At 40.4% G+C, this 26,728-nt stretch overlaps 1 protein-coding gene across 2 annotated transcripts in view; it reads left to right on the forward strand.

The window, feature by feature from the left end:
• The window catches only part of VCL (vinculin), a 140,865-nt gene that overhangs the window by 95,264 nt on the left and 18,873 nt on the right, over nucleotides 1-26,728 (forward strand). For both annotated transcript variants that reach the window (XM_006835918.1, XM_006835919.1), the window contains exons 7-13: nucleotides 8,365-8,455; nucleotides 9,597-9,744; nucleotides 15,494-15,647; nucleotides 16,779-16,954; nucleotides 21,198-21,388; nucleotides 24,095-24,294; nucleotides 25,549-25,677. In XM_006835918.1, coding sequence (XP_006835981.1) covers nucleotides 8,365-8,455; nucleotides 9,597-9,744; nucleotides 15,494-15,647; nucleotides 16,779-16,954; nucleotides 21,198-21,388; nucleotides 24,095-24,294; nucleotides 25,549-25,677 — 1,089 coding nt within the window. The remainder of the gene's footprint in view (nucleotides 1-8,364; nucleotides 8,456-9,596; nucleotides 9,745-15,493; nucleotides 15,648-16,778; nucleotides 16,955-21,197; nucleotides 21,389-24,094; nucleotides 24,295-25,548; nucleotides 25,678-26,728) is intronic.

Raw genomic sequence — 26,728 nt, forward strand, 5'->3', positions numbered from 1 at the left:
AAGTGCTAGTTTGGGGCTGACCTAAGCTGTGGTATTTTCAGTCATCTCATACGCATACGAAAGTTGGACCATAGAACCATTTGAATTATGGTGTTGGTGAAGAATATTGAAAGTATCAAAGATTGCCAGAAGAACAAGCAAATCTGTCTTGGAAGAAATACAACCAGAATGTTCCTTAGAAATGATGCTGATGGTGAGACTTTTTCTCTCATTCTTGGAATATGTTCTGAGGGAACAGTTCCTTAAGAACTGTTGCTTGGTAAAGTGGAGGGTCAGTGAGGAAGAGGAAGACCCCCAACAAGATGGATTGACGTAGTGGAAGCAGCGGTGGGCTCAAACAAAAAAACAGTTGTGAGGATGGCGCAGAACAGGGCAGTATGCATTCTGTGGCACAGAGAGTCACTGAGTTGGAACTGATGTGATGGCACCTAACAACAAGAAGTGGCTAATAAGTATGACCACTGAGCTCCTCTTATGTGTAATGCCTATAGTATTTTTTACCTTCTTTAGTGCCTACCCATTATTTTTTTTTTTTTTTAATACTTGTTCCATAGTTCCCATTTGTGTAATTTTCTTCTGGAAAGCGATGGCTCCTCTAGAAAAGTGGGGGAAGAGAGTAAGTGGAAACAATTCCTGCTAAAAGTGTGTCTTGTCAATGAAGCCAAGGTTTTAAAGTGGCAGTGCATAGGTCAGCTGATCATTTTACCGGTTACCCTACTTTCCCATTGCAGATCTGCAAGTTTAAAAGTATCTCTGTCTTTGAACCTTCTGTTTTATTTTGAAAACAAAAATCGTCCCATCCTTAAATAAAAATTCATCTTATAATGATGATTAAAAGTTAATTTAATACTTTTTACCTTACTAAACGGAGTCCTGGTGTGGCGCTGTGGGTTAATGTGTCAGACTGCAAAGCCGTTTGAACTGCAAGGTCGGCGGTTCAAGCTCACCAGCTGTTCCTCGGAAACCCTATATATACAGGGTCTCTATGGGTCAGAATTGACTCAACAGCACTTAACAACAACAACAACCTTACTAAACAAAAGAATTTGTGAGTTAAACACAACTCTAAACCAACCCTTTGTAAATGTAGCGCTCTATATTTGCAGTGTTATGTGAATTTTTGTAGTCGTTTTTGTATTTATATTACTTGTTATCTTGGTGCATGCTGAGAATAAGGAGGAAGTGAGAACAAAATTAAAAGCATTTCCTTGCTAAAAACTTTTTGAACCCTGCTCCTCTGTATCATGAGTCATCAGATACTCGTATCAGAATTTGTTCTTGACTTGGCTCTGCCCACTGTGGTTCACGCTGTTAAAGGCAATAGCAGACTCAGATGTTTTACAAAGAAGATTATTGTACTTCACCAAAGACTGAAATAATGGTTACAATATGAAGTTTGGTAACACTGTCTCTTACTGTAGACCGTTGGGATTCAATGTTTGATTTTTCTTTAATTTCGAAAAAAGGGTTGTGTATGTTATCATGTTGGAGGGGAATATTGAAAGTGCCCTGGACTGCCAAAAGAACCAATAGATCCGTTTTAGAAGAAGTGCAGCCAGAGTGCTCCTTGGAGGCCAAGATGGCCAAACTTCGTCTTTCATACTTTGGACATATTGTCAGGAGGGATCAGTCACTGGAGGAGGATATCATGTTTGGTAAGGTGGAGGGTCAGAGAAAAAGAGAAAGACCCCCAACGAGATGGATTGGCTATGTGGCAGCATCAGTGGGCTCAAGCGTGGCAACAGTAGTGATGTTGGCCCAGGATCGGGCAGTGTTTCACTCTATTGTACGTAGGGTCGCTATGAGTTCGTACCGACTCTATCGCACCTAACAAAAACAACATGAGCTTTTCGGATGAAAAAAGTCTTTTAGTGTTTGTTTTGTTTTTAGCAGTTTAGTATTATGAAAGGTAGCTCTCTATGAGTTTATGATAGTTAAATCAGACAGTGTTTCGCACAAGACCTCTTTAAAATGTTCAAGAGCACCCTTTGGTTGATTGATGATGCATGGAGGGGATTGGAATCATGGCAATGAGATGATATACGATGGAATGAATGTAAAACTAAAGTTCTCTCATGTAAACTATCATATAATTCACAATAAAACATTAAAAAAAAAAATGTTCAAGAGCAAAGATGTCAGTTTGAGGACTAAATGGTGCCTGGCCCAAGCCATGGAATTTTCATTAGCCTCATAAGCACACGATGGCTTGACAATGAATAAGGAAGCTCACAGAATTGATGTATTTTAGGGATGGTGTTAGAGAAGAATATTAAAGGTATCACAGACTGCCAGAGGAACAAACAAATCTGTGTTTGAAGAAGTACAACCAGAAAGCTTCTTAGAAGCATTAATCTGGTATTCTTCAAGCCAAGATGACCAGACTTCGTATCTCATGCTTCAGACCTGTTATCATCAGAAGGAACCAGTCCCTGGAGAAGGACATCATGCTTGGTAAAGTGGAGGGTCAGTGAAAAAGAGGGAGACCCCCACCCCCCACCCCCATAAGATGGATTGGCACAATGGTAGCTGCAGTGAGTTCAAGCATAGCAGTTATTGTGAGGATGACGCAGGACTGGGCGGTCTTTGGTTCTGTGGGACGTAGGGTCGCTATGGGTGGGAACCTACTCGACAGCACCTAACAATAACAACAACAGTTGAAGGGCTTGGCTGCTAACCAAACGGTTGACAGTTGAAATCCACTCACAGGCACCTTGGAAAAAAGTCTGGTGTTCTACTTCTGATAAGTCACAGTCACTGAAAACCCTACGGAGTGTAGTCGTACCCTAAAATGGATGGGGTTGCCACGAGTTGGCAGCTGATTGTTACTTAAAAAAAAAACAACAACAAAAAAAAAACAACTCCTCAAAAGGAAAAAAGTCCAAAACATTAAAGAAATTGTGTTTCCCTTCTGAGTGAAGTAATATTTTAGTTGCTTTATCTGAAGTGTATGTATAGGTGGCATAGCTTTATAGAGTTGGGAAACTATCCTTAGAGAGTCATGTCATCATTGTAAGAGGTTTTTCGGTGTTTTGTTTTTTTTCAAAACTGCCCAATCTGTTCTTTTCAGAAACTTGTCAGCTTAAAACATTGATTTGAGGATGGAAATTTGGTCAGAAAAGGAATGGAATGGGACAGGTTGGGAAGGGGAGGTGTTGGTGGAAGAAGAAATATTAGGTTGCAAACTGAGAGATGACGAGTCTTTTATTTTGTTTTTTTAGAGCTGGAATTGCAGTGCTTCAAGTCTCTGACTGCAGTTCTTTTTGGTTGTGTATGTTGTTGTTGTTGTTAAGTGCTATTGAGTTGGTTCCGACCCATAGCGACCCTGTGTAGGGTTTCTGAGGAGCAGCTGGTGAGCTTGAACTGTTGACCTTGCAGTTCAAACAGCTTTGCAGTCTGGCGCATTAACCCACAGCGCCACACCAGGTCTCCATTTGCCATGTTTTTGAATCCTAAATTTATATTAATATTTAGGAGTTGTTTCAGTTCCTAGAAAAACATTTTTAAAATGGGTTCTTTTAAGTTGTCCTTCTACCTTTTGCAGTGTGGGAGAGAGTGCCAAGGCTCTGGAATTCGTTCATGTAGAATTGAACTTATAGGAATAAAACGGAGTAAGGAAGGGGACCCACTCCCTGTCAGCTGTCCCCAAACTTCAGGACTAGACTTGGTCTTTTTACATCCGCTCTAAAAATAGTACACCAGATAAGAGATTCATGGAGACTTTTTTTCTTTTTAAAATTTGAGATTTTTACAGAAAAAAGTATTCAAATTAAAGTATAGTTTCTGTTCCTCTATTTTTATTTTTAAATTACATACCCAGGCTGTCCTTTGCGTTTAACAAAAAGCTTTGTGGCAGTTATTACGGTTGACCACGAGAGTTATGATTATTTTCAACCTTTCTAAACATGTCTGTAGGTGGCTTCTCATGTTCCTAGTTCCTTAGTGAATTTGTTGATGTCATAGCCAGCATTAGAGAACTCTTTATACTTGCAAGTAGTGCGTTGTCTCCTTGTCAGAAGTGCTGCCCTACAAGGAAATATCGGTGAGGTTCTTAGGAAATCCAGACACTTGTTTACATAGGTACTTTTGTTTTTAATAGATATATCATTTAATGTATTACTGTAAGTGATTTTTAGAAATAACTTGCTTATCTAAGTAATCTGTTGTTGAGTATCGCTGTTCTGACTCATAGTGACCTTGTACAGGGTTTTCCAGGAGCAGCTGATGGGTTTGAATTGCCGACTTTGTGGTTCCCAGTTCAATGCTTATCATACAGCACCATACTAGGAGTCTGTTGTCGTTAAGTTCCATCATGTTGGTTCTGACTCATAGTGACCCTGTGTAGGGTTTCCAAGGAGTGGGTGGTGAATTTGAACTGCCGACCCTGTGGTTCAGACCTCCCTTGCGGTCAAGTGCTTTATTCCACAGTGCCGCACCATGAGTCTAGTGTTACTATAATAGAGGTGCCCTGGTGTGGTGTTGTAGGATCAGCACTGGACAGCTCATGGAGAGGCTGGTGGTCCCTATGAGTCAGAACCAACGCCACAACAGTAACCATAATAGAAATACTATAAGCGGATGCCTTTAACAAATTTTTCTATCTTTTATCTCAAAACAGCAGCTCTGGTAGCATAGTGGTTACAAGTCAGGCTGCTAACTTCAAGGTCAGCAATTCAAAACCACCAGCTGTTCCATGGGTGAAATATGAGGATTTCTGCTCCTGTAAAGATTTACAGCCTCAGAAACCCTATGAGGACACACTACCATCACCATATCTCAAAAGAGTTTGATTTAAAAGGAGCTCTGGTAGCGTAGTGGTTAAGAATCGGACTGTGAACCTCAGGGTCAGCAGTTTGAAACTACCAGCTGTTTTGCGGAAGAAAGATGAGGCATTCTGCTCCCATAAAGATTTACAGCCTCGGAAACCCTGTACAGGGTCGCTATGAGTCGGAACCTACTCCACTGTACGTAACAACAACTCCAATACTATCATTAACATAACAGAGACAACCCAAGTGGGATTATAACTACAGGCTTGTGGTTGTTGTCGTTAAGTGCCATCCAGTCTGTACCAGTACTGACTCATAAGGACCCTGTGCACAACAGAATGAAACACTACTCGGTCCTGTGCCAAATTCACAATCGTTGCTATGTTTGAGCCCCTTGCTCTTGTCACTGTACCAATCCGTCTCATTGGAGGTCTTCCTCCTTTTCTTTGACCCTTCACACTAGAATACCAAACATGATATCCTTCCCTAGGGACTGGTCCCTCCTGACAACATGTTTGAAGTAGGAGAGACGAAGTCTGGCCATCCTGGCCTAGGAATTCAAGTTTACAACACATATTTTTGGTAACACAATTCACTCCATAACGCTGCTCTGTTTCAGAAAGAATTTGAGGTGGCCATCTCAGTGTCTCTTTTAAATTATCGAAAAATCAGAGTCTGAATTAAAAGCTATTAAAACCTTTGGTAACTAATTGAAATCCTCAGTTTTAAAATTCAGTTTTATTCCAAATTTGCCTTTGATTATTTTTGCAGTAAATGAGATTCTTATCATTTTAACTTGTTGATGTTATCATATCACCCACTCCCGAATAAATTACTCACTTCCTGAGAATCACATTCATTCCTTGTGGGGAAGTGACCATTCAAGCTGTGTAAGGGAGGGAAAGAAAGATTTGTGAGGATAATGAATAGAGCAAAGCCAATTTTTCTATTTCATTGAGATCATTTGGGGGCAGTGGAGAATAAAAGCTGTCATTTAGGCTAGTGAGGGTTATGCATTTGGTTTCTAGCGCTTCTTTTCTGGGCAGAATTAATTAATAAGGCAGAGATTTGCTGACTGCTGTAGAAGGTTAGTGGGAAGCGTGGCAGTACATTGTGGTTACAGGGAAAATGTCTGAGTTTCATCTGACATAATATAAAGAGGACTGGAATCAACAGACTTGAAACCAAATGGAATTGATGAGGTCTCTGACTTGGGCATGTTTCTTAACCTTTCTGAGCTCTTGTTTCTTAATTTGTAAAATTCAGTTTCATTTAAATTTGAGGTTTAATGAGGGGAAAAATTCCTAAAACAGAAGCTAACGTAAAAAAAATGCTCAATTAAATTTCGTTTTGTAACTAGACAGCTTGTAATAGTAGAGCAGACACTAAATAATTAATTTCTAGCTATTTTTTCCCTTTGAATTTAGATTTTTGAAATTTCTCACTGAAAATATGAATGTGTTAGGGAAATGGTTATTAATAGGCCTTCGATTATTTTTACATTGACATCATTTCTGTTTTCTAGGGTGAGCACATATTTCCTAAGTTAGAATTTGCAATTTTTAATCTGTACCTAGACAAAGTCTGTTAACAGGTTATACTCTAAGGCTATCCAAGTTGACAACCCTGAGGTTCATAGTGTGCTATTGAAAAGGTATTGATCATTTCTAATTGTTATTGTTGTGGTTAAGTGATTTCGAGTCGATTCCAACTTATAGCAACCCTCTGTAGAGTTCCCAAGGAGCGGCTGGTGGATTTGAACCACCAACCTTGTAGTTCGGTGCATTATCCTGCATCGCCACACCAGGACTCCATAAGCTAAAGTAATTAAACTAAAGTTGATCTTTGTATTATACTTACTTTTTTTTACCCAGTAATTTACATCACCTCCCTTTAGTGCTATGGCTGAGAGTTTGTTGTTTAGAGCTTTAGGTAGTGCTAAGGAGCTCTGGTAGCATAGTGGTTGTGAACCGGGCTGCTAACCTCACACTCAGCAGTTCGAATCTGTCAGCTGTTCCATGGTAGAAAGATGAGGCTTTCTGCTCTCGTAAAGATTTACAGCCTCAGAAACCCTGCACAGGGTTGCTGTGAGGTGGAACCGACTCCATGGCACATAACAACAACCTTGGAAACCTATACAGGGTCGCTATGGGTCAGAATCAACTCGATGGCACTTAATAACAACAACAACCAGTGCAGAGCAGAGAAAGAGTCTTTCTCTGTGTGGACGAATCCTACAGCTCAGAGTACTAGAATTTGATTAGGTATAATGTAAAGGCTGGGTCAGGCATCTGACTTTAGCTCTACGAGTGGCCCTGGATTCCTGGGTAGCGTCATAGGATAAGCATTGGACTGCTAACAGCAGGGTCAGCAGTTCAAACTCCTGAGCTCCTCCTTGGGAACCCAAAACAGGGTCAGTAACTGACTCAAAGGCATTTAACAACAACCTGAGTACTCCTAGGTTGTGTCTTGTTTTGAATTGGAAATGAGGATGCACTTGGTGCCCCCATGTGGAATACTGGTGGCATTACACTAATAAGAAGCTCAGTCCTGAAGGGGTCTGGAAATGAGAGGGATTTAAGGCATTTCCTAGCATTTCAGAAGTTAATTCCATGCATTGATGGATTGGAATTTGTCAGAATCCGTTCTCAAGAACAAAAGGAAGATGGACTGACTTGTAAGGTGTTAAAGATACTTAAGAGATGATATTTATCAATTCTGAGGATGAGGTATTTGTTATATAGCTCCCTGCATTTTTCTGTGTTCTAAGAGTGAACAGTCTGTTGCTCAATTAGTCATGCTATTCAAGGGGACTTCACTTAGTTCATAGAGATAGTCTATTATCTTTTCATTTCATTTTCCACCAGCTTTTAGAAGCTCCTTCGTCTCTTGCAAGGTAAATTTGTAGTAGGTGATCATCACAAATCCCTACCATAGCAGTAAACTGAGACCCTCTGTATCCGGCCTTTTCTTCCAGGTTAGGAATGGCAAGGACATTCAGCACGAGAAAGGCAGGGAAGGCCAGAAAAACACTTTTTTCTTGTATTTAGCAGTTGTAGAATTTACAATAAACTGCTAGATTAATATTTTCATTTTTTCCCCAACCAGTAACTCAGAGGTTTTCAGATTAATTAAATCGAGTGTAACGTTCGTTCCCCAATGTGTGTGTGTATTTCAAAACAAGATGTAAAGAAACTGTAATTTGTGGCACCACATACTAATGAGGCTTTCCTGGAGCCAGGAGGGCTTTGGCAGGATTGCAGTAGACGAATGTTATCTAGGGGAAAGGCTGAGAATGAGACCGGCAACGTCACGCCTTTTTTTCTGCTGGAGATATTAGACGTCTTTTGGCTTGTGCAATTTCAGTTGTTTTCATAGCATTTGGGACCCCAGGAAACAGAATAGAATTAACCCGATTTGCATGCACGATGCTGCGTTTTGACAGAATCAGAGTTGCGTTGTGATGACAATATTTTGAAGGCTGTTGTAAGACTACCATTGTATGTTGGTGTTGTCATTTCTTCTCTGGCTTACTCTGTATCACGGGCATCTCGATTTTTGCAAAGAAAATCATTGTGAGGATTTCTTTTCAAAGGACACAGAAGCCATGAAGAGAGCATTGGCCTCCATAGACTCCAAACTGAACCAGGCCAAAGGTTGGCTCCGTGACCCCAGTGCCTCCCCAGGTAACCGTCTGGCTTTGCTCTTGTGATATATACAACAAAAATGTCAAAACCAAACACATACATGAAAGCAAGAGAGGAAGAACGAAGGAAGGAGAGAAGGAAGGGATTATTTTATAAGCTCGTAATCCTGAGATAGCTCCTGTTCCATTTTAGAGCATACGCATATACCATTCATTCTCTGATAACCCAAACCAAACCAAAGTCATTGCCATTGGGTCATTTCTGACTCATAGCAGCCCTACATAGGGATTCTGAGGCTGTAAATCTTTACTGTAAATTGCTTTTTTCCTGTGGAGTGACTGGTGGATTTGAACAGCTGACTTTATGGTTAGCAGTCCAGCACTTACCTGATTGTACAATGAAGCATGGTTGTTGTTAAGTGCCCTCGAGTCGGTTCAGACTCATAGCGACCTTGTGTAAGGTGTCTGAGAAGTGGCTAGTTCAAACCAACCTTTCGGTCCAGTGCTTATCCCATAGCAGCACACCTGGACTCCAGCGAAGTGTACTGCTGGGCCTGAAAAAAATTGAAGGGCATACCCTATACTACTTCTTTTCACACAGGAGTAAAACACATTGAGCTGGGCATTCTTTGTGAACATATTGGTTCACTTCTTCCCTGAATTAGAAAGGTAACTGTTTTTGAATAAAAGTTCTCTTGTTCTCATTGGGCAGACTTCCATTTATGCCAACAAAGTACTTAATTAAGCAGATTAAATGATGATGCCAATATAAAGATAAAACCCAAATAGGTTATTGAGTTAGATTTTATGGATTTTTCTAATCTAATATTTATTCAGTATTAGATTAATATTTGAGTGAATGTGAAAAGGTTAGAGGTGCTACGTACTGATATATTGTTGGAGCCTATTTTCATCATGCATATTCTTACCACAAGCTGCTTAGTATCTCCAGATAGATATGGCTTCTAGTGTGTTTTTTTAATTTTATTTTTAGTAATGTCTGTGGTTGAAACTCTATGGTTGTAAGGGCTGTTTGGCTGTAAGCTATCCAATGTATTGCTTTCTATTCACTTGTCATTTAAAATCATTTGTTCCTTTATAATGAAAAGACTTGTAAAGTATCCTCTCTAAATAATTAACATGTCAACAATGTTGATAATGAATACCTCTTTTCATTTTAGGAGATGTTGGTGAGCAGGCCATTCGACAGATCTTAGATGAAGCTGGAAAAGTGGGAGAACTCTGTGCAGGCAAAGAACGCAGGGAGATCCTGGGCACCTGCAAAATGCTAGGGCAGATGACAGATCAAGTGTCTGACCTTCGAGCCAGGTAAAGTACATCTGCCCCAAATAGAGCTGTGTGGATAACAAGTAGGAGCTCACTCCCAAGGGGGCATTCGGAAAGCAAGTCTCTGCAAGTTTCACTGAATTAAAGGTTTTAGCTAATGAAAAAGAACTTATATTTTATTAATTCTTTATTATTATTTATTTTATTAATTCTTTTGAGATGGAGGTGAACTTCCCTTGTGCTGAAAGTTTTGAAATAAGCAAATATTTTGTAATAAAGTTGAAACTTATTTTGTAATTGGAATTCAAATATAAGTCTGGCTTTTCAGCTTTTTGCTATTACTCTTGTTAAAGTGTCAATGAATCAGTTGCGACTCATTGAGATTCAGTACAGGGTTTCCGAGGCTGTAGATCTTATGCAGAAGCACAAAGCTTTATCTTTCTCCTGTTGAGCGGCTGATGGGTTCAAACCGTGGACTTTGTGGCTCACAGTCCAGTGCTTACTTGTGGAGCCACTGCACTGGCTACATAGGTTTGTGAAAAATATTGGGCAGTGGAGAAGTCTGGCCTGTGTAGGTATCTTTAGTGAAGGATGGATAAAAGTAATGAACGTAAAGAGTGAAACCCTTAGAATCATTTCACATATAGTTTTAAAAATCAGTTACTTAGGTTGTGCTCTCCGCTGGCCATTTCTGGGGTCTTTTGAGTTTTATTTCATCACAGTTCATCTGGTTTTATCATTTTCTTACCTCCTTTTTTATCTTTTCAAGTCTTAGGATTTTAGAATTCTTGTCCAAATAAGTCTGTATAGTTCGCTATTGAAAAAAATGAGTATTATAGTATACTAAAGATTTGTTTAGAAGCCACTTATGGAATTACTAAAGTTCTAAAAGATTCTAATTTTTAATAGAATTTAAAAAAATTAAACTATGATGAGGCTCTCATGTAAATGAAGTTTAATTTTGTTTTGAGACTACCACGAACATCGAAGACAGGGCTCAGGAATGTGCCTCAAAGTATTGCATTACACAAATGTATTAATGTAATTGGACTTAAGTATTAAAAATGTAAAGGATTGGTTCTTAACCTTTTTGGACCAAGATCATTTTCATAATCTGTTTAAAGCTATTAACCTCTACCCAAATAGACGCATGGAAGCATGTCCACAAAATGTTGTATGTAATTTCCAGAGGTTCATGGATGTATTGTGACCCTGGAAACCCCAGGAACTTCAGGTTGAAACTCTGCCTTCAAGAGGAGAAGGAACGGTTTAAATAAGCATGATTTCAGTAAGCACAGTGAGCCTTTTCCTCTGGCTGTGAAGCAGTCCCCCCTGTCATGACCATAACAGGAAAGGACAAAAAAAAAAAAAGTCCTGTTCCCATTCGCAGAACTGTCAGTGGAGTTGGACAAGATTCTTGGCTCTTCTCATTTCTCTGTGCTGGCTCTTTGTCTGTGTAGCCTTCACAGTGTGGTGGACAGTTTTCACCTGGAATTCTCTAATACACGGTTGTATGTGTTTTGCTAAAGATGAATTTAAGCAAGAGAATCTTAGTCACTGTACAGATTTGACCACTAATCTGTAAAGAGAAAAGGTAGAAATCGTGCTGAGCAGACATGGCTCTGACTGACGGTGGAGCTGCCCTCCCTGTTTACAGTGAAAGATTCGGAAGCTGACTCCTTGTTATTCTTTCTTGAATATGCTCAGCACTTTCACGTATTAATGCCTGGAAAGCATTGATATTCTTTTGTTCAGTCAAGTAGTGTTTTTAGGTAGCAAGTTATCGATTTTTTTCTTTATGGAAATAAACTTTTTTATTTGAAGGAAACTTTTTACTTTGCGATTCATATATTCTTTTTACTTTCTGATGGTTTAACTTTTATACCGAAATATTCATCACGAAGGACTAGATTTAAAGGGAAAAAAGCAAAGTAAATCATACAGAGTATGTTTTACAAAAGTTTTCTACTCAACTGCCATATTTTAAAAGGAGGCCTCATATATTAGAAAAGGTACCAGTTTTCAGTATCTTTATATGTTGTTGTTAAGGGTTCTGAATCATAGTGACATTTTAAGTCTTTGTGGAAACAGAAAACCTCATCTTTCTTCCATGAAGCTACTCATGGGCTCGAACTGCAGACCTTGTGGTTTGCAGTCCAGTGCTTATTGTATGGAGCCTATACCTTTATGTATGAGAGTGCAAAAACAGTCTAACCTCCTCTGGCTTCACAGGGTGAAAGAGAATCAAATTCAGAATAGTCCAAGGCCGATAGCTATGAGGCAGAGGTTAGACATGCCTCCCCCTTACATCTCTCTTTCCACTCTCCTGACACCAACCTTCCCTCCCACCATACTTTCTGCTTTACATGTGGGTTTGATAATCACTTGCAATGGCTACACAGAACTCACAGACAATACTAAGTTATGGGGTTTATTAGGGAAGCGAAGCAGGTCCGATTCAGGATCAGAAATAACTCTGGATGCACCAGTTTTCCAGTCAGGAATGTCTCTTCTCTGCTGAACTACTAGTATGCCTCAGTCTTGTCTTCAGCCTCTCATCCATGTGGCCCCTTGTCCTCTGCCCACCTGGGGCAGTTGTTACAAAGCTCCGTTAGCCATCCTGTAAATGCTCAAAGCTAGCCTCCTGCCTGTAGGCATGTCCCTGGGCCTAGAAGCCAGCAGCTGCTCAGTCTCTCCATTCCACTGCCTCTGTGTCAGCGCTGCTTTTCCAGGGAGAGACCTGGGGCTTGTGGCTTTCCTTTTTTGATGGCCCTGTGATCTTCAGTTTCTGTTTCTGAGGTGGCTCCTTTTAAACCGAGCAGAATGGCAAAACTAACCAATCCTGGCATTAGAGTCCTATACACTCAATTTGCATGGTTCCATCCAATCATCATTAGGAGTCGTGGTGTGGAGTTGTGGGCTAATGCACTGGACTGCAGGGTCGGTTTGAACTGCAACGTTGGCAGTTCAAGGTCACCAGCCGCTCCTTGGAAAAAACTATACAGGGTTGCTGTGAGTCGAAACTAACTTGACGGCACTTAACAACAACATCCAGTCATTTGGTGGGAATAAAATTTAGATAGAAAACCCATATCGAGTAAATTCACTGTACCAGACCAGATAAGTAAACAATTATTGCTACTAGGGTTCTAGTTCGTACGCACAAGCGTTTATTCCAAACAAAACGTAGCTAAACATATCTGTGCCATCAGTCAGTGGCTACAGACAAGTTCTTTTAATCACCCACGTGTCTCATTAGGGTGCCTTCTAAAAAAAAGATCCAGTCAAATCTATAACTTCCAAAGTCATCTGCTGGCCTAGTTCGGTTCAAGGCTGCGAGGTCAGCTCAGAGCTTATGGAGACTGTACGTATTTCGGGATTTCCAAGAGGTCATCTTGATAAATTTTCTCAAAGGACACAAAATGATGATGAGGGCTTATTGTGAAAAAGTTTTAAGAAAATTGAAAACTACGTTGGTAAGCAAAGGCCAGGAAAGTTACACTGAGGGATTTCTTTTTCCACCACAACAACGCACCTGCTCGTTTTCCGAGGGAAGCAATGCTGTCCTATGAAATTTTGTTGGGAAACCTTACCTCACCCACCCTACAGGCCTGATCTTGCCCTTTCAGATTTGTTTTGTCCATAAAGCTCAAAGAATATTGAAGAGAAAAAAAAAAAAAAAGATTGAAGAGGACTGTGATTTGAGTTCCTCGTGTATACTAAACGGCTGCGTTGATGTGGTATAGACTGAAGAGTGCAGAATTCTTAGGGAAAGAGTTAGAGAGATGAAAACACACTGCCTTTAAAGTCTAAAGATCTAGGTGGAGGATATGTCAGGAAATAATAATTTCATATTTTGGCTTAATAAAGGTTTTTATGATTTTATAGCAATACTTTTTAACTTAACTTACTTTTCATTCCTATAACCAATTACTGTTGAGTTGATTCTGACTCATAGGGACCCCATGTGTGCTAGAGTAGAATTATGCTCCAGAGGGTTTTCAGTGTGTGATTCTCCCCGACTCTGAGAGGAGACTGCCAGGCATTTCTTCTGTGACTCAAACAGCCAGGCGTTCACTTATTAACTGAGCACTGTTAGTAGCTTGTACCACCCTGAGACTTGTATGTCTACCTATATGCTTCCATAAAAGAAATATTTGGGGGTAACTAACTCAAGTATGGTGGTGTGCCGTGGAGGCTGTTCCGACCCATATTGACCCTGCATAGGGTTTCCAAGGCTATCAATCTTTGGCAGTGGTGGTTATGTGCTGTGGAGTTGGTTCCAACTTGTAGCGACCCCGCACAGGGTTTCTGAGACTGTAAATCTTTATGGGAGCAGAAAGCCTCATCCTTTTCCCATGGAACCATTGGTAGTTCTGAACTGCTGACCTTGAGATTAGCAGCCTGATTCGTAATCACTACGCTACCAGAGTATAGATTAAAAAAAAAAAACAAAAAAAAAACAGAGGTTAACTTAAAAAAAGATAAGCAAATAAATTATTATTGACAGATTCATATTATTAAGGAAAGCAAAGATTTTTAGAGTTTATCCTAAAACTGAAATTTCAGATTAGAATGATTTACTATACCATTCTACCAAATGATAAAGTTTCCACCCCGTCACAGAATTTGCCAGGCTGGGTGGATAAAAAATATCTGTGTTTACATGCCAAACTTACTTTGCTATTACTTGGCACATCTCTTTATAGGGAAAACAAATCTCCATTGATTCACATCAATGTTTGTAGTAGTAGCAAACCTTTTCAAAGAGAAAGACAGTGAAATGAGTTCTTTAGGAGCGTGATTAAAAACAAGTGTCTTGTACCACCCATGTGCTTTTCTTCAGTAGCAGTTGGCTTAGAGTCCTGGTGGAGCACTGTACGGTAAGCACTGGACTGCTAACCACAAGACTGGCAGTTCAAACCCACCAGTCACTCCTCGGAAATCCAAACAAGGTCTCCACGAGTTGGAATCGACTCAGTGGCATGTAACAACTGGCTTTAATCTTTCTAGGTTATGTAGGAGTGTAAGATGGATATTTAAAAATGACTGTCAGGTTCATTATAGTGATAATCATGGTAATAATTCAATGAGCAAAATAGTTTATGTCATTGTACAGCTTTATTGCCAAAGTGTTTTCAAGTACAAATACATTATCCTGATGCTCAAAGAAACTCTGTTAGGTAACTAGGGCAAAAATAAACATTGTTAACTCTGTATTATTGTTAGAAGACTAAAGGCCTAGTGAGGTGAAACATCTTAAATAAGGTTCCACGGGCACTAGGAGCCAGATGGGAACACAGAGCTGCTTGGTCTGGTTTCAGTAACGTGTGTGTTGCCTCTGAAACATTTTCAATCTCAATGTATATTGCCCTTAAAGAAGAGAATCCAGTGAGCTGTTTCTAATGCACACATTACTATGGTAACGAATCCTCCATAGCAATAAGACCACAAGCACATTTCTCTCCTGAAGTTTAGATTTGATTATATAATCACCACTAAGAGGAGAATCATTATTATCAAAATGTGCAGACCTAGTCTTCCTAGTGGTTGTACAATTGTATGGAGGTGATGGGTATTGTTAAAGGTGAAGGAGAAAGTAGTTGCTTTGAGTGCCATGCTGTGTCTCTCTCTTCCTGTGCTTCCCCATATTAACTGGGGAAGGAAAAAAAAACAACAACCATGAGACAAGCATGTTAACAAAAACAACACATGCTGTGCTGTTAAGGATCTTTTGATCCTAAGTATGTGAAGAGTACAGTGACTGTCTGCATCTGTCTGTTTTGAATAGAGGACAAGGAGCCTCACCATTGGCCATGCAGAAAGCCCAGCAGGTGTCTCAGGGTCTGGATGTGCTCACAGCAAAAGTGGAAAATGCTGCCCGTAAGCTGGAAGCCATGACCAACTCAAAGCAGAGCATCGCCAAGAAGATCGATGCTGCTCAGGTAGGGGTGTGGCTTTCGGGAGGGGTAAGGAAACAAAAGAGAAAAGGGCTGTTCCATAAATACCCATTTTCTCTCGTTCCCTCCTTCACTCCCCACCTCCTCTCTCTGCATCTGTCATGCACAGGGGAGAGAGAGTAATTTATTTTCTAGTCAGTGACAACAGTGGGTAGTGGCTGTTTCTGGGTGGTGCCTGGTTCGCATCAGTCTCCCATGTTAACAGCTCCTTACACTCAGGGCTAGAATAATGCTTCTTATACTTTGCAATCAAGATTTTTGTTTTGAATCCTTTGATTAGTTAAATGTAAGCACGCTAAGTACCAAGAGAATCTTAGTTTCTGATACCGATTACAGCATATTAAAACTGTTCCTCGTCTCAAAACTCTCAGCATGTGGTCAAAGCAATGTTAAAGGGCTAAAGTTTTCTGATACTGACCTACTGCAAAATGATTTTCGAGCATTTCACAAAGAAACACAAATCACAAATGTTTTAGAAACTACAGAGTTGATAAGGTATGGTTTGTTTTTCCCCCGCAAATGTATTTACTGAGTTTTCATCTCATCCTAGAGGCTTTATTAGTGTTTTTCAGGACATATTTGAGATAACTTGTGAATATCAGTTTGCTAAAAAAATGCTGGTTTTTAGTAACATCCTTAATAAGCCAGCTTGCTTCCCCTTTGCGTTTTCCGCAGCAATAATTCTCTCTGTTCCCATAGTTAAATCCCTAATTTTTAAATCTGATATCTAGGGGACTTCTTATGGCTTTTATTTGACATCTTTCAAACATTTCAGGGAGGCTGTTTAAAAAAATTTTTTTTTAATTTATAATAGTTTCCTCCAATTACTAAAAGTAACATGGGGGCTGGTAGGCGGGACGCTTCAAAAAGTTTGTGGGAAAATTCAACTATGACAAGGTGTAATTTTAAAACATAGTTATTAAATTGATAGGAATTGAGTGGATCTTACCTGAACTAAGAACCACTGTAAACTAATAAGGCTCAGCATTATGAAGATGACTACTGGTGTACCTTGTCATATATAGCTTTAGAGCTATTTCTGGCCGCCTTGTTGAGTACAACATGTTTCATGGGTAGGTTACCACTTGTTTCTTCTCCTTTTTTATCTGTGTGTAGAATTGGCTCGCAGATCCAAATGGTGGACCGGAAGGAGAAGAACAAATTCGAGGGGCTTTGGCTGAAGCACGTAAAATAGCAGAATTATGTGATGATCCTAAAGAAAGAGATGACATTCTGCGTTCCCTTGGAGAAATATCTGCTCTGACTTCTAAATTATCGGATCTCCGAAGACAGTATGTATTCAATCCATTAAACTGCCCTAAAGCCAATCATTCTCCCTCTCTCTTGAATCTAAGCAAATACATAAATTCTCCTTGGTCAAATTAAGGGATGATATGATACGCCTCCCTTATATTTTCATTGATTTTGTGTAACATGGCTGGGTCCAGCATTAACTCTTTTATAAATGACAGATCTGAGATTTAGTGATTTATTGCTAATCGTATAGTTTTAGGTGAATAAGAAAAGGATGCTGAGAACTCATTCTTTGATAATTAGGGTGAAAGGAATTCTAAGCTAGGACTTTTCCTGCCACATCATGTTTCCCCATACAGATGTGGAAAATGACTTTTGTGGCTAGCTATGAGAAGAGTCCTTGTTTGGCTCTGTGGGCTAATGCACTAGACTGCAAAGTCGATTTGATTTGAACCTTAAGGTCAGCGGTTCAAACTCGGCAGCTGCTTCTTGGAAACCGCATACAGGGTTGCTATGGATTGGAACCGACTTGATGGCACTTAACTGCAACAAATGAGAAGACAGGAGTGTGTGTGTGTGTGTGTGTGTGTGTGTGTGTATAAAAGGGTTAAGAAGGTACTTTTTCTCTTCCCAGCAATGCCATTTCTTAAGTAATCAATTACGTTTCTTGGGTGATTATTCCTGCAACAACCTCCTCACCACAGCTTCATCTTCTAAAGACTTTAAAGGCACCTACTTTGGTTATTTGGGGGGAAAAGGTGTTGGTTGCTTCTGTTGCTAAATATTTTTTTCTCTTTAAAAAAAATCTCAGTAATGCTGGTGAAAAAAGAAACAAAACCCTAAGGAAGGTTCAAAATAAACAGTCAAAGTTGTTCTCTTTCTAACCTCAGTCCTCCAGTTCCGTGGATAACCTGAGTCAAGTGTTTTGTGAGATCCTATTTTTCTTTTAATGTACGTGTTTCATTTCCTTTTCTCACGTGGGGAATGGCGAGCCCTTTTCCAGTCATAGGTACTTCAGAAGGCAATGTTGACTGAGAAAGCAGACTCCTCCTTAGGAATGCGATTCGGTGGGAGCAGAGTAGGTGTATTGTAGGGAGATTTTGGTGATGGACATCATTGAAGGTAACAACTCAAATTTGGTTGCATACCAAGCTCAGTCATTCATTTGGGGCTCACTCGTTTCTGCCTAAAATCTTGAATTATATAAATGGAGAAAATGTGTAATTTAAGAATTTGAAAATACTGGACTGCAAACCATAAGGTCGGCAGTTCAAACCCACCAGCTGCTCCTTGAAAACCCTGTACAGGGTCACTGTGAGTCGGAACTGACTCAAAGGAACTTAAACAACAATTATAGTTGTGGTGCTGTGGGATAATGCATTGGACCGCAAGTTTGGCAGTTCATATTTACCAGCTGCTCCTTGGAAACCCTATACAGGGAACCAACTCAAAGGCACTTCACAAAAACAACAAATTTTAGCTAATGTTGTTACGTGCTGTCCAGTCAGTTCCGACTCATTACGACCCTGTATAGGGTTTACAAGGAGCAGCTGGTGGCTTTGAATCGCTGACCTACAGTAGGAGCTCTGGCAGCCCAGTTGTTTCAAATTGGGCTGCTAATTGCAAGGTCAGCAGTTAGAAACTACCAGCTGTTCTGCGGGAGAAAAGGGAGGCTTTCTGCCATCGTAAAGATTTACAGCCTTGGAAACCCTGTTACAAGGTCACTGTGAGTCCAAATCTACTCCACGGCACATAAGCACCACCCCTTAGTCTACAGAACCACATCAGGTATAGTATCCACAATATTCACAATACTGTCGGTGGTTTACAGTCTTTTTAGATTTTAACCTTTTCACGGGCCACAAGACATATAGCCACCCCCCCCACACCCCCACACACACCCCCACACACACTTTCCTTCTCTGGGTTTATTGGGCAGCTGGTTTCCTACCAACAGTGATCCACCTGTGAGGTAGGGGACCACTGTAACTGAAGAAGAAATGGGCGTGTGCCTCAGGTTACTGTTGCTTTTTGTGTGGGGGATGTTGTATAAGGTGTGATTTTGCAAAACTGGTGTCTCTTTTGGCGTTGTTATTGGAAGGTAATCCTTGTAAGTATAGTCCCAGTTCTTGTGCACTATTTGGAAGTTGCCTTTTTTATGATGATTCCATATTCGACAAGTACTGCATTTTCAGGTGCCTTAAATTGCATGCACCTGTCAAGGAATCTAGACGGCAGTACAGAGTCCACAGGTATGCATGTGTCCCCCTCCTCCTAGTCTGTGTCTAAAGGGACATATGTACCCTATTTAATTTGACTCCTAGAGTCTAGAGTAACAAGTGTGCCCTGTATAATCCTATCCCAGAGTCGAGAAGGACACGTGTCCCCACATCGTTCAGAAATGTTCCATGCCTTCTGCTGATGAAAACACATGGTACCATCACATAATTCACAATGAAACATTTAAGAAAAAAAAAACAAAAAAACACATGGTACCAACAAAAATTTAAAGTGGAAAAGAATTGGATTGTGAAAGGATTAAAATGCTCAAAGGCAGGGCCTCAGGATCTAGATAGTAAGCCTCATGAAATGTTTCTTAATGATGACGTGAAAATTAATGACAGTAAAAGAAAACAACACATCTTAAAGTGTGTCTAGTTACGCTGCTGTTGCTAATTACTATAACATCCGTGTCCATGCACGTGGTGGTGGTTCTGTGCCATGGAGCCGGTTCCAACTCAGAGCGACCCTGTACAGGGTTTCCAAAACTGTAAATCTTTATGGGAGCAGAACGCCTATTCCTGCGGAACAGCTGACCGTGAGATTAGTAGTGCGACTCATAACCACTACACTACTAGAGTTCCTTTCTACTCATGTAAGTGTATGTATAAGTAACATTCTGCAGCAAGTCATGCATGATCAGTATAAAGCTGGATAAGAAAACCCTCTTTATCCAGCTTTATAATGAAGAAGGTTATAGCGAGTGAGAATTATAAAGGAGCTTTTAAGAGAGTTAGTTAGTAATTTCTAGCAGATAGGCTGCTGATGTCATCTTTACAGTGGGCAGATGTGATTAGTCTGAAGATCGCTTTTCTATGAATGAACGGATTTCAGATGAAATGTGTCAGGCTCTTTGAAGGCTCATAATTGTTAGATTCTGAAGTCATTGGAATAAGGTTTATGGGACAGTTATCTCACATGTGTGATGTAATGGCTGTCTTTTTATTTTGGTGCCTGGGTTCTTGAGGTTTTTTTGGTTGTAAGGAACCATCTTAAGCAAAAAGTGAGGGACTTATTGAAAAATATATTGCCATCTAATGGAACCAAATAAGGAGCTCTGGTAGCATAGTGGTTATGAATCGGGCTGCGAACCGCAAGGTCAGCAGTTCGAAACTACCAGGTGTTTCACGGGAGAAAGATGAGGCTTTCTGCTCCCGTAAAGATTTACAGCCTCGGAAACCCTGTACAGGGTCGCTATGAGTCAGAACCGACTCCACGGCACATAACAACAACAACAATGGAACTGAATACGTTGAAGCGTGGCCAGGCCTTGTGGCTACTAGAAGGTCTTTTATCTGTTTCTTAGCAATTGTGTGGTGCCCTCTGTTTCTCTCTTTGTGTTGACTTTATTTATTTGGAGGTCTTCATCTGGCTTTGACCTACCAGGACCTAGACTTAATATGACCAGCCAGTTCAACCACTGGTTGGCTTATACAGCATATTTGAAGTATGATTCTACCTCAGAATCACCTGAGAAGGTTGTTAAAAATACAGATTCCTGGGACTCTACCCCAGACATACTGAATCAGTATTCTCTTTCTATGGTGGATTTAACATTTGTATTTGAAAATAAGAAAATGGCAAGGGATGTCTATCCATGGTGACCTTTGAGAACCACTTGAATCTAATTGGGTGTCTTAACCAAATGTGGTTATGTTATCTTTGAGTTAGGTAACCACCCAATCCAAGGAGCAGCTGGTGGGTTTGAATTGCTGACGTTGTGGTTCGCAGCCCAGCGCTGATAAAGACAGTACATCTAGTAGCTAAAACAGTGAGGGCTCTGAAGTTAGAGTGCCGGTTTGAGTCCTGGCTCCCCCACAGTCAGTGATGGGATCTTGGGCAAATTAGCCAATGTTTTTTGTGCTTCACTTTTGTTTTTTCATTGATGGGGCTAATATTGGTATCTACATCATAGGTTTGCTGTGAGGATTAAATTAATTTATATAAGAAGAGGTTTTGAGTATTAAATGAGTTAATACAAATATTTTCTTTTCTCTCTAGGGGGAAGGGAGATTCTCCAGAGGCCCGGGCACTGGCCAAGCAGGTGGCCACGGCCCTGCAGAACCTACAGACCAAAACCAATAGGGCTGTGGCCAATAGCAGGCCTGCCAAAGCAGCTGTCCATCTTGAGGGCAAGATTGAGCAAGCCCAGCGATGGATTGACAATCCCACAGTGGATGACCGCGGAGTAGGTAAGGTCATCCGAACATTTAGCCTTTGTTAAGCTATAGAGTTTAATGAAAAGAAGCAGGTTACCCATAGGGATCCTGTACCGTCTCTAATTGAATGTTGAAGCCTCCTGGCAAGTGAGGCACTTTCATTGTGATTGTATCCCCAGATGTAACCAATAAGAGTCCTGCGATTTAATCAGAGAGTTAATGACTATGCTGTGAACAACTAGAAAAGCCCTCATACTGAAATTGAAGCATTGAATTAGTTTCTAGTTTTAGGAATGCGTATACTCTATTGTAAAAACAACAGCAAAACCTGACCAGTTGTCCTTGAGTAAATTCTGATTCAGGGACCTCTTGTATATTTCAGTTATTACGTCTTTGCAAAGTGCTCAGTTAAATAGAATTTTTGAAAGTGAGTAAAAGGCACCTAATTTCCAAGGTTATTTTTAGTTGTAAGGCCTCCCACCTATCCAGTTTTATCACTGATAACCTCAAATATTGTGAAGCCTGTAGGGGCGGACCTGTAAAAATTTATGTCATATTATGATAGCAAGTCTTCTGAAGCTGAACGATCTATTATTTATGTGTTGAATAAAAAGACAGAATTTTAAAATGGTGTGATACCCAGTTTTGGGTAAGGGTATCAGGAGGTATATAATTTACTGGTAGGGGAATTTATTGATGCAAACTTTCTGAATGACTATTTGGTATTCCAGCACAAGAGCTTTAAAAAAGTTTATACTCAATTACTTCAATATTTTGACTTTTAGGAATTTCTCCTAAGATATAATTAGAGATGTCTCTGAGGACTTAGTTATCCTAATGTATGTTGTTTTGTGTGCTTTTGAGTCTGTTCTGACCCATAGTGACCCTGTATAGGGTTTCCGATGAGCGGCTAGTGAGTTTGAACCACCAACCTTGCAGTTCAAACTGACTTTGCAGACCAGCACATTAACCCACTGTGCCACACTAGGACTCCAGTGTATGTAAAGAGGTTAAATGCTTAATAATGGATAAATGGCCTAATAATTATGGTTTATATGATAAAATACTACATAGATTTTTAGATCTATGTAGTGATTTTTGAAGACTACTTAATAAAGTGAAAAAATGTTCGCTTCCAGTAAAAAGTTGCAAAGAATAAAAGCAAACATGTAGTATGATCCCAGTTCTGTACAAAGAGATGTGTGTGTAGATGCGTTGCAGCGTCTAGGTGTCACGAGTGGTTACACACTCGGCTGCTAACTGATAGGTTAGCAGTTTGAACTCACCCTGATGCACCTTGGAAGAAAGGTCTGGTGATCTGTTAGTGAAAGGTCACAGCCCCGAAAATTCTGTAGAGTGCAGTTCTACTCTGCACCACCTGGGGTCTCCATGAGCTGGAAGTAACTGCGTGACTGGTGGTGGAGAGCTGCATGCAGTGTTCAAAGGCTAGAAAGCAAGGTTCTAATGTACTGATCCCCACGTGATAGAATTGTTGCCCCTAAGTGTTGTTGAGTCAGTTCCAACTCTTAGCGACCCCGTGTAGGGTTTCTGAGGAGTGGCTGGTGAGTTTGAACCACCGACCTTGTGATTCACACTAACCTTTCGGCCCAGTGCATTAACGCACAGCGCCACACCAGGATTACAGGCAGTTTATTCATACACATACTTTTCTTTATTCCCCCAGTTTTTTCTGTCATTGTCTTTACTGTTATTAGATGCTTGTCAAGCCAGTGCTGACTCATAAGCCACCATGTGAACCACAGAAAGAAACAGTGCCGAGTCCTGAGCCATCCTGACAAGTGTTGTTATGTTTGAGCCCCTTCTGTAACCACCGTGTCAGTCCATCTCCTTGAGACGCATCTTCTTTTTTGCTGATCCTCTACTTTACCAAATATGATGTCGTTCTCCAGGGATTAGTCCCTTCTGATAACACGTCCAAAGTATGTGAAATGAGGTCTTGCTTTCGAAGGAGCATTCTTACTGTACTTCTTCCAAGATAGGTTTGTTTGTTCTTCTGGAAATCTAGGGTATATTCAATATTCTTCACCAACATCTTAGTTCCGATCTATCACTTCTTCTTCAGTCTTTCTTACTGTGTAATATTGTCCAAGTTTCACATGTATATTGAAACATCATGGCTTGGGTCCGGCACCCCTTGGTCTTCATGGTAGCATTTTTCCTTTTGAACACTTTAAAGAGGTCTTTTGAAGCAAAGTTGTCCAGTGCAATATATCATTGGATTTCTTGATTGCTGCTTCCATGAGTATTGATTGTGGATCCAAGAAAACTGAAATCCTTGACAAGTTAAATACTTGATCAATATTTATTGGTCCAGTTGTGAGGATTTTTGTTTTCTTTACATCAAAGGCTATAGTCTTTGATCTTCACCAGTAGTTTATATCCTCTTCGCTTTCAGCAAGCAAGGTTGTATCATCTGTATATCGCAGATTATTAATGGATCTTCCTCAAATTCTGATGCTACATTCTTCTTCATATAATCCAGCTTCTTGGATTACTAATTCAATATAGAGATTGAATAAATTCCATGAAGGACACAAACTGGGTGCACCCCTTTCCTGAGTTTAAACCATGTATATACTTTTTTTCCTTCACATTAGGGTGGGAAATTACTAAATGTTGTTGTTAATATTTTTTAAAGACACTCACCAGATGGCAAAAACAATTACCAGATTGCCTTCTCTGAGTCTCTGTGAATTCAACTTTTCATTCTTGGTCCAGGTCAGGCTGCCATCCGGGGGCTTGTGGCTGAAGGGCATCGTCTGGCTAATGTCATGATGGGGCCTTATCGCCAAGATCTTCTGGCCAAGTGTGACCGAGTGGACCAGCTGACAGCCCAGCTGAGTGACCTTGCTGCCCGAGGGGAAGGGGAGAGCCCTCAGGCGAGAGCGCTTGCATCTCAGCTCCAAGATTCCTTGAAGGTAGAACTCAGGAGCAAATGCCATTCGGTTTATTACTAAAAAGCTGGGGAGGGAGAGGGAGTTTTTTAAAAACGTTTCCTTTTCTTGAGTCTAGGGGAAAGTGTAGAGGGTCTCGAAGGATATCAGGAAATCTGGGTCTATTAGAAAAAGTGAGTGTGGTAACAATTAAATCCATTTCTCAAATTTCACTCAGTAAGACCTCCTTCATGTGTTTTGCTGTCTTCACGTGTTGCCTGTACTTGAATATTTTTCTTAAAATGTATTCCTTTAAAACAAACAAACAAACAAACAAATTATGTATCTAGACACTTTGAAATAATTTTGAAATCATGGACTTAATAAACTACTTATATATTTTTTGAAATATTCATTAAAAGAAGCACATAATTATTAGGATAAAAACATTTTGTCTATGTAACACCTAAAAGTACCACCAAGCAGCCCATGCCACTACCTTAGGAAACACTGGGCACTGGGGTTGTTGGAACTTCATTGTAGAACTCCTAAGCCCGCGGCCGTCAAGCTGGTTCTGACTTGTAGAGGGACCCTTTGGGACACAGTAGCCCTGCTCCACAGAGTTTTCAAAGCTGTGAATATTTACGGAAGCAGAAAGCCTCCTGTTTCTCCTGAGGTTTAAACACTGACCAAGTTAGCAGCCTAATGCTTAACCCATGGTGCCACCAAGTCTCCCTTGTATTAATCCAGAAAACTTAAATTAGACTGACTATAAGAAAAAGCATTTTAGTGACTTCTAAGAATTCTGTTTGGACTCATGTTAAAAATGAATTATTGTTAGTCACAATTAAGAAAATCTAGACTTTAAAAACAAATTCTATTCTTTATTTCTTTACTTTTAAGTTAATAAAATGATTAGACATTTGGTACTGTATCCGCCAAACATTCCTTACAAGTACATTAGTCTTTTTCAAGCCCTTCCAACTTTGGGGAAGGCCAAGACCTATATAGTCTCTGGGCTTACTTTGAACTCAATCCCATAGAATCCCCTAACAGAGAAAGTACGAGTCCTTGATGGGGTCAAAGAGTCTATAGGAAACTGTAGGTTATGTCTTAACCTCATAGACATGAATCTCTCAGAGGACAGAGAGATTTTACCTGTTCTGCATAGCTTGGTATCCATGCATTTTTATTGAAAGAAAGACTAAATAAAAAAAGGAATATGTCAATGAAGTAAGGACCTCAGCAACTGTGCTTGTTGGATCTGTGTGGTTTTCATTTGTAACCAATGTTTTTAAGGATCTGAAAGCCCAGATGCAGGAGGCCATGACTCAGGAAGTGTCGGATATTTTCAGCGATACCACAACTCCCATCAAGCTCTTGGCAGTGGCGGCCACTGCTCCTCCTGATGCGCCCAACAGGGAAGAGGTGAGTATCTGAGGGTTTCATTTCTCCTGTTGGGCAACCTCATATTGCTGTTGTTAGGTGCCATCGAGTTGGCGCCCACTTACAATGACCCTGTGTATAACCAAGTGAGATGTTGCCTGGTTCTACAGCATCCTCACAAGTGTTGTTATGTTTTAAGCCTCTCGTGGCTGTCACTGTGTCTGTCTTGTTGTTGTTGTTGGAGTGCCTTGGAGTCGGTTCGGACTCAGCAACCGTGTATGATTTCCAAGGCCGTAAATCTTTGCGGGAACAGAAAGCCTCATTCTTCTCCCACAGAATGGCTGCCGGCCTCCACCCGCTGACCTGTGGTTCACTGTCCATTACCAATCTCCTGGAACCACTGTGCTCTATCTCATAGACTCTTGGTTTTTTGTTCCCCACTGATCCTTTGCTTTACCAAGCATGATGTCTTTCTCCAGTGACTGGTCCCTCCTGAGGACATGTCCAATGTCAGTGAACCAAAGTCTCAGCATTTGTACTTTTAGAGCATTCTGGTTGCTTTCTCTTAAGACAGATCTTTTTTCATTCTTCCGGCAGCCTATGATGTATGTATTCAATATTCTTTGCCAACAGTACAATCTGAAAATTCATATGTATTAATCCTTCTTCAGTCTTACATTTTTTTCATCGTCAAGCTTTTGCATGTAAATGAGTGATTGAAAATACCTTGGCTTGGGTCAGGTGTCTTAGTCGTCAAAGTGATGTTTTTGCTTTTTCAACACTTTACAAAGGTCTTTTGTAACAGATTTGCTAAGTGCGATATGTTGGTCCTGATGTGGCATTGTAGAGTAAGCACTGGACTGCAAGATCAGCTGTTGAAACTCAACATCCGCTCCTTGGAAACCCTATACAGGGATACTATGAGTTGGAACCGACTCAACGGCACTTAAAAACATATATGGGCATATTTTCATCACATAACAAGAAACCTGGAGGCCGGTAGTGTTGGCGTAGGTTTAACAGCATGACTCCACCAGGGCTGGCCTCTGGGTCTCTTTTGATGGTTGTGAGCTGTTGGTTGTTCAAGACAGGA

Source organism: Chrysochloris asiatica, unplaced genomic scaffold, assembly GCF_000296735.1.
Source record: "Chrysochloris asiatica unplaced genomic scaffold, ChrAsi1.0 scaffold00020, whole genome shotgun sequence".
In the NCBI taxonomy this organism is placed as follows: Eukaryota; Metazoa; Chordata; class Mammalia; order Afrosoricida; family Chrysochloridae; genus Chrysochloris; species Chrysochloris asiatica.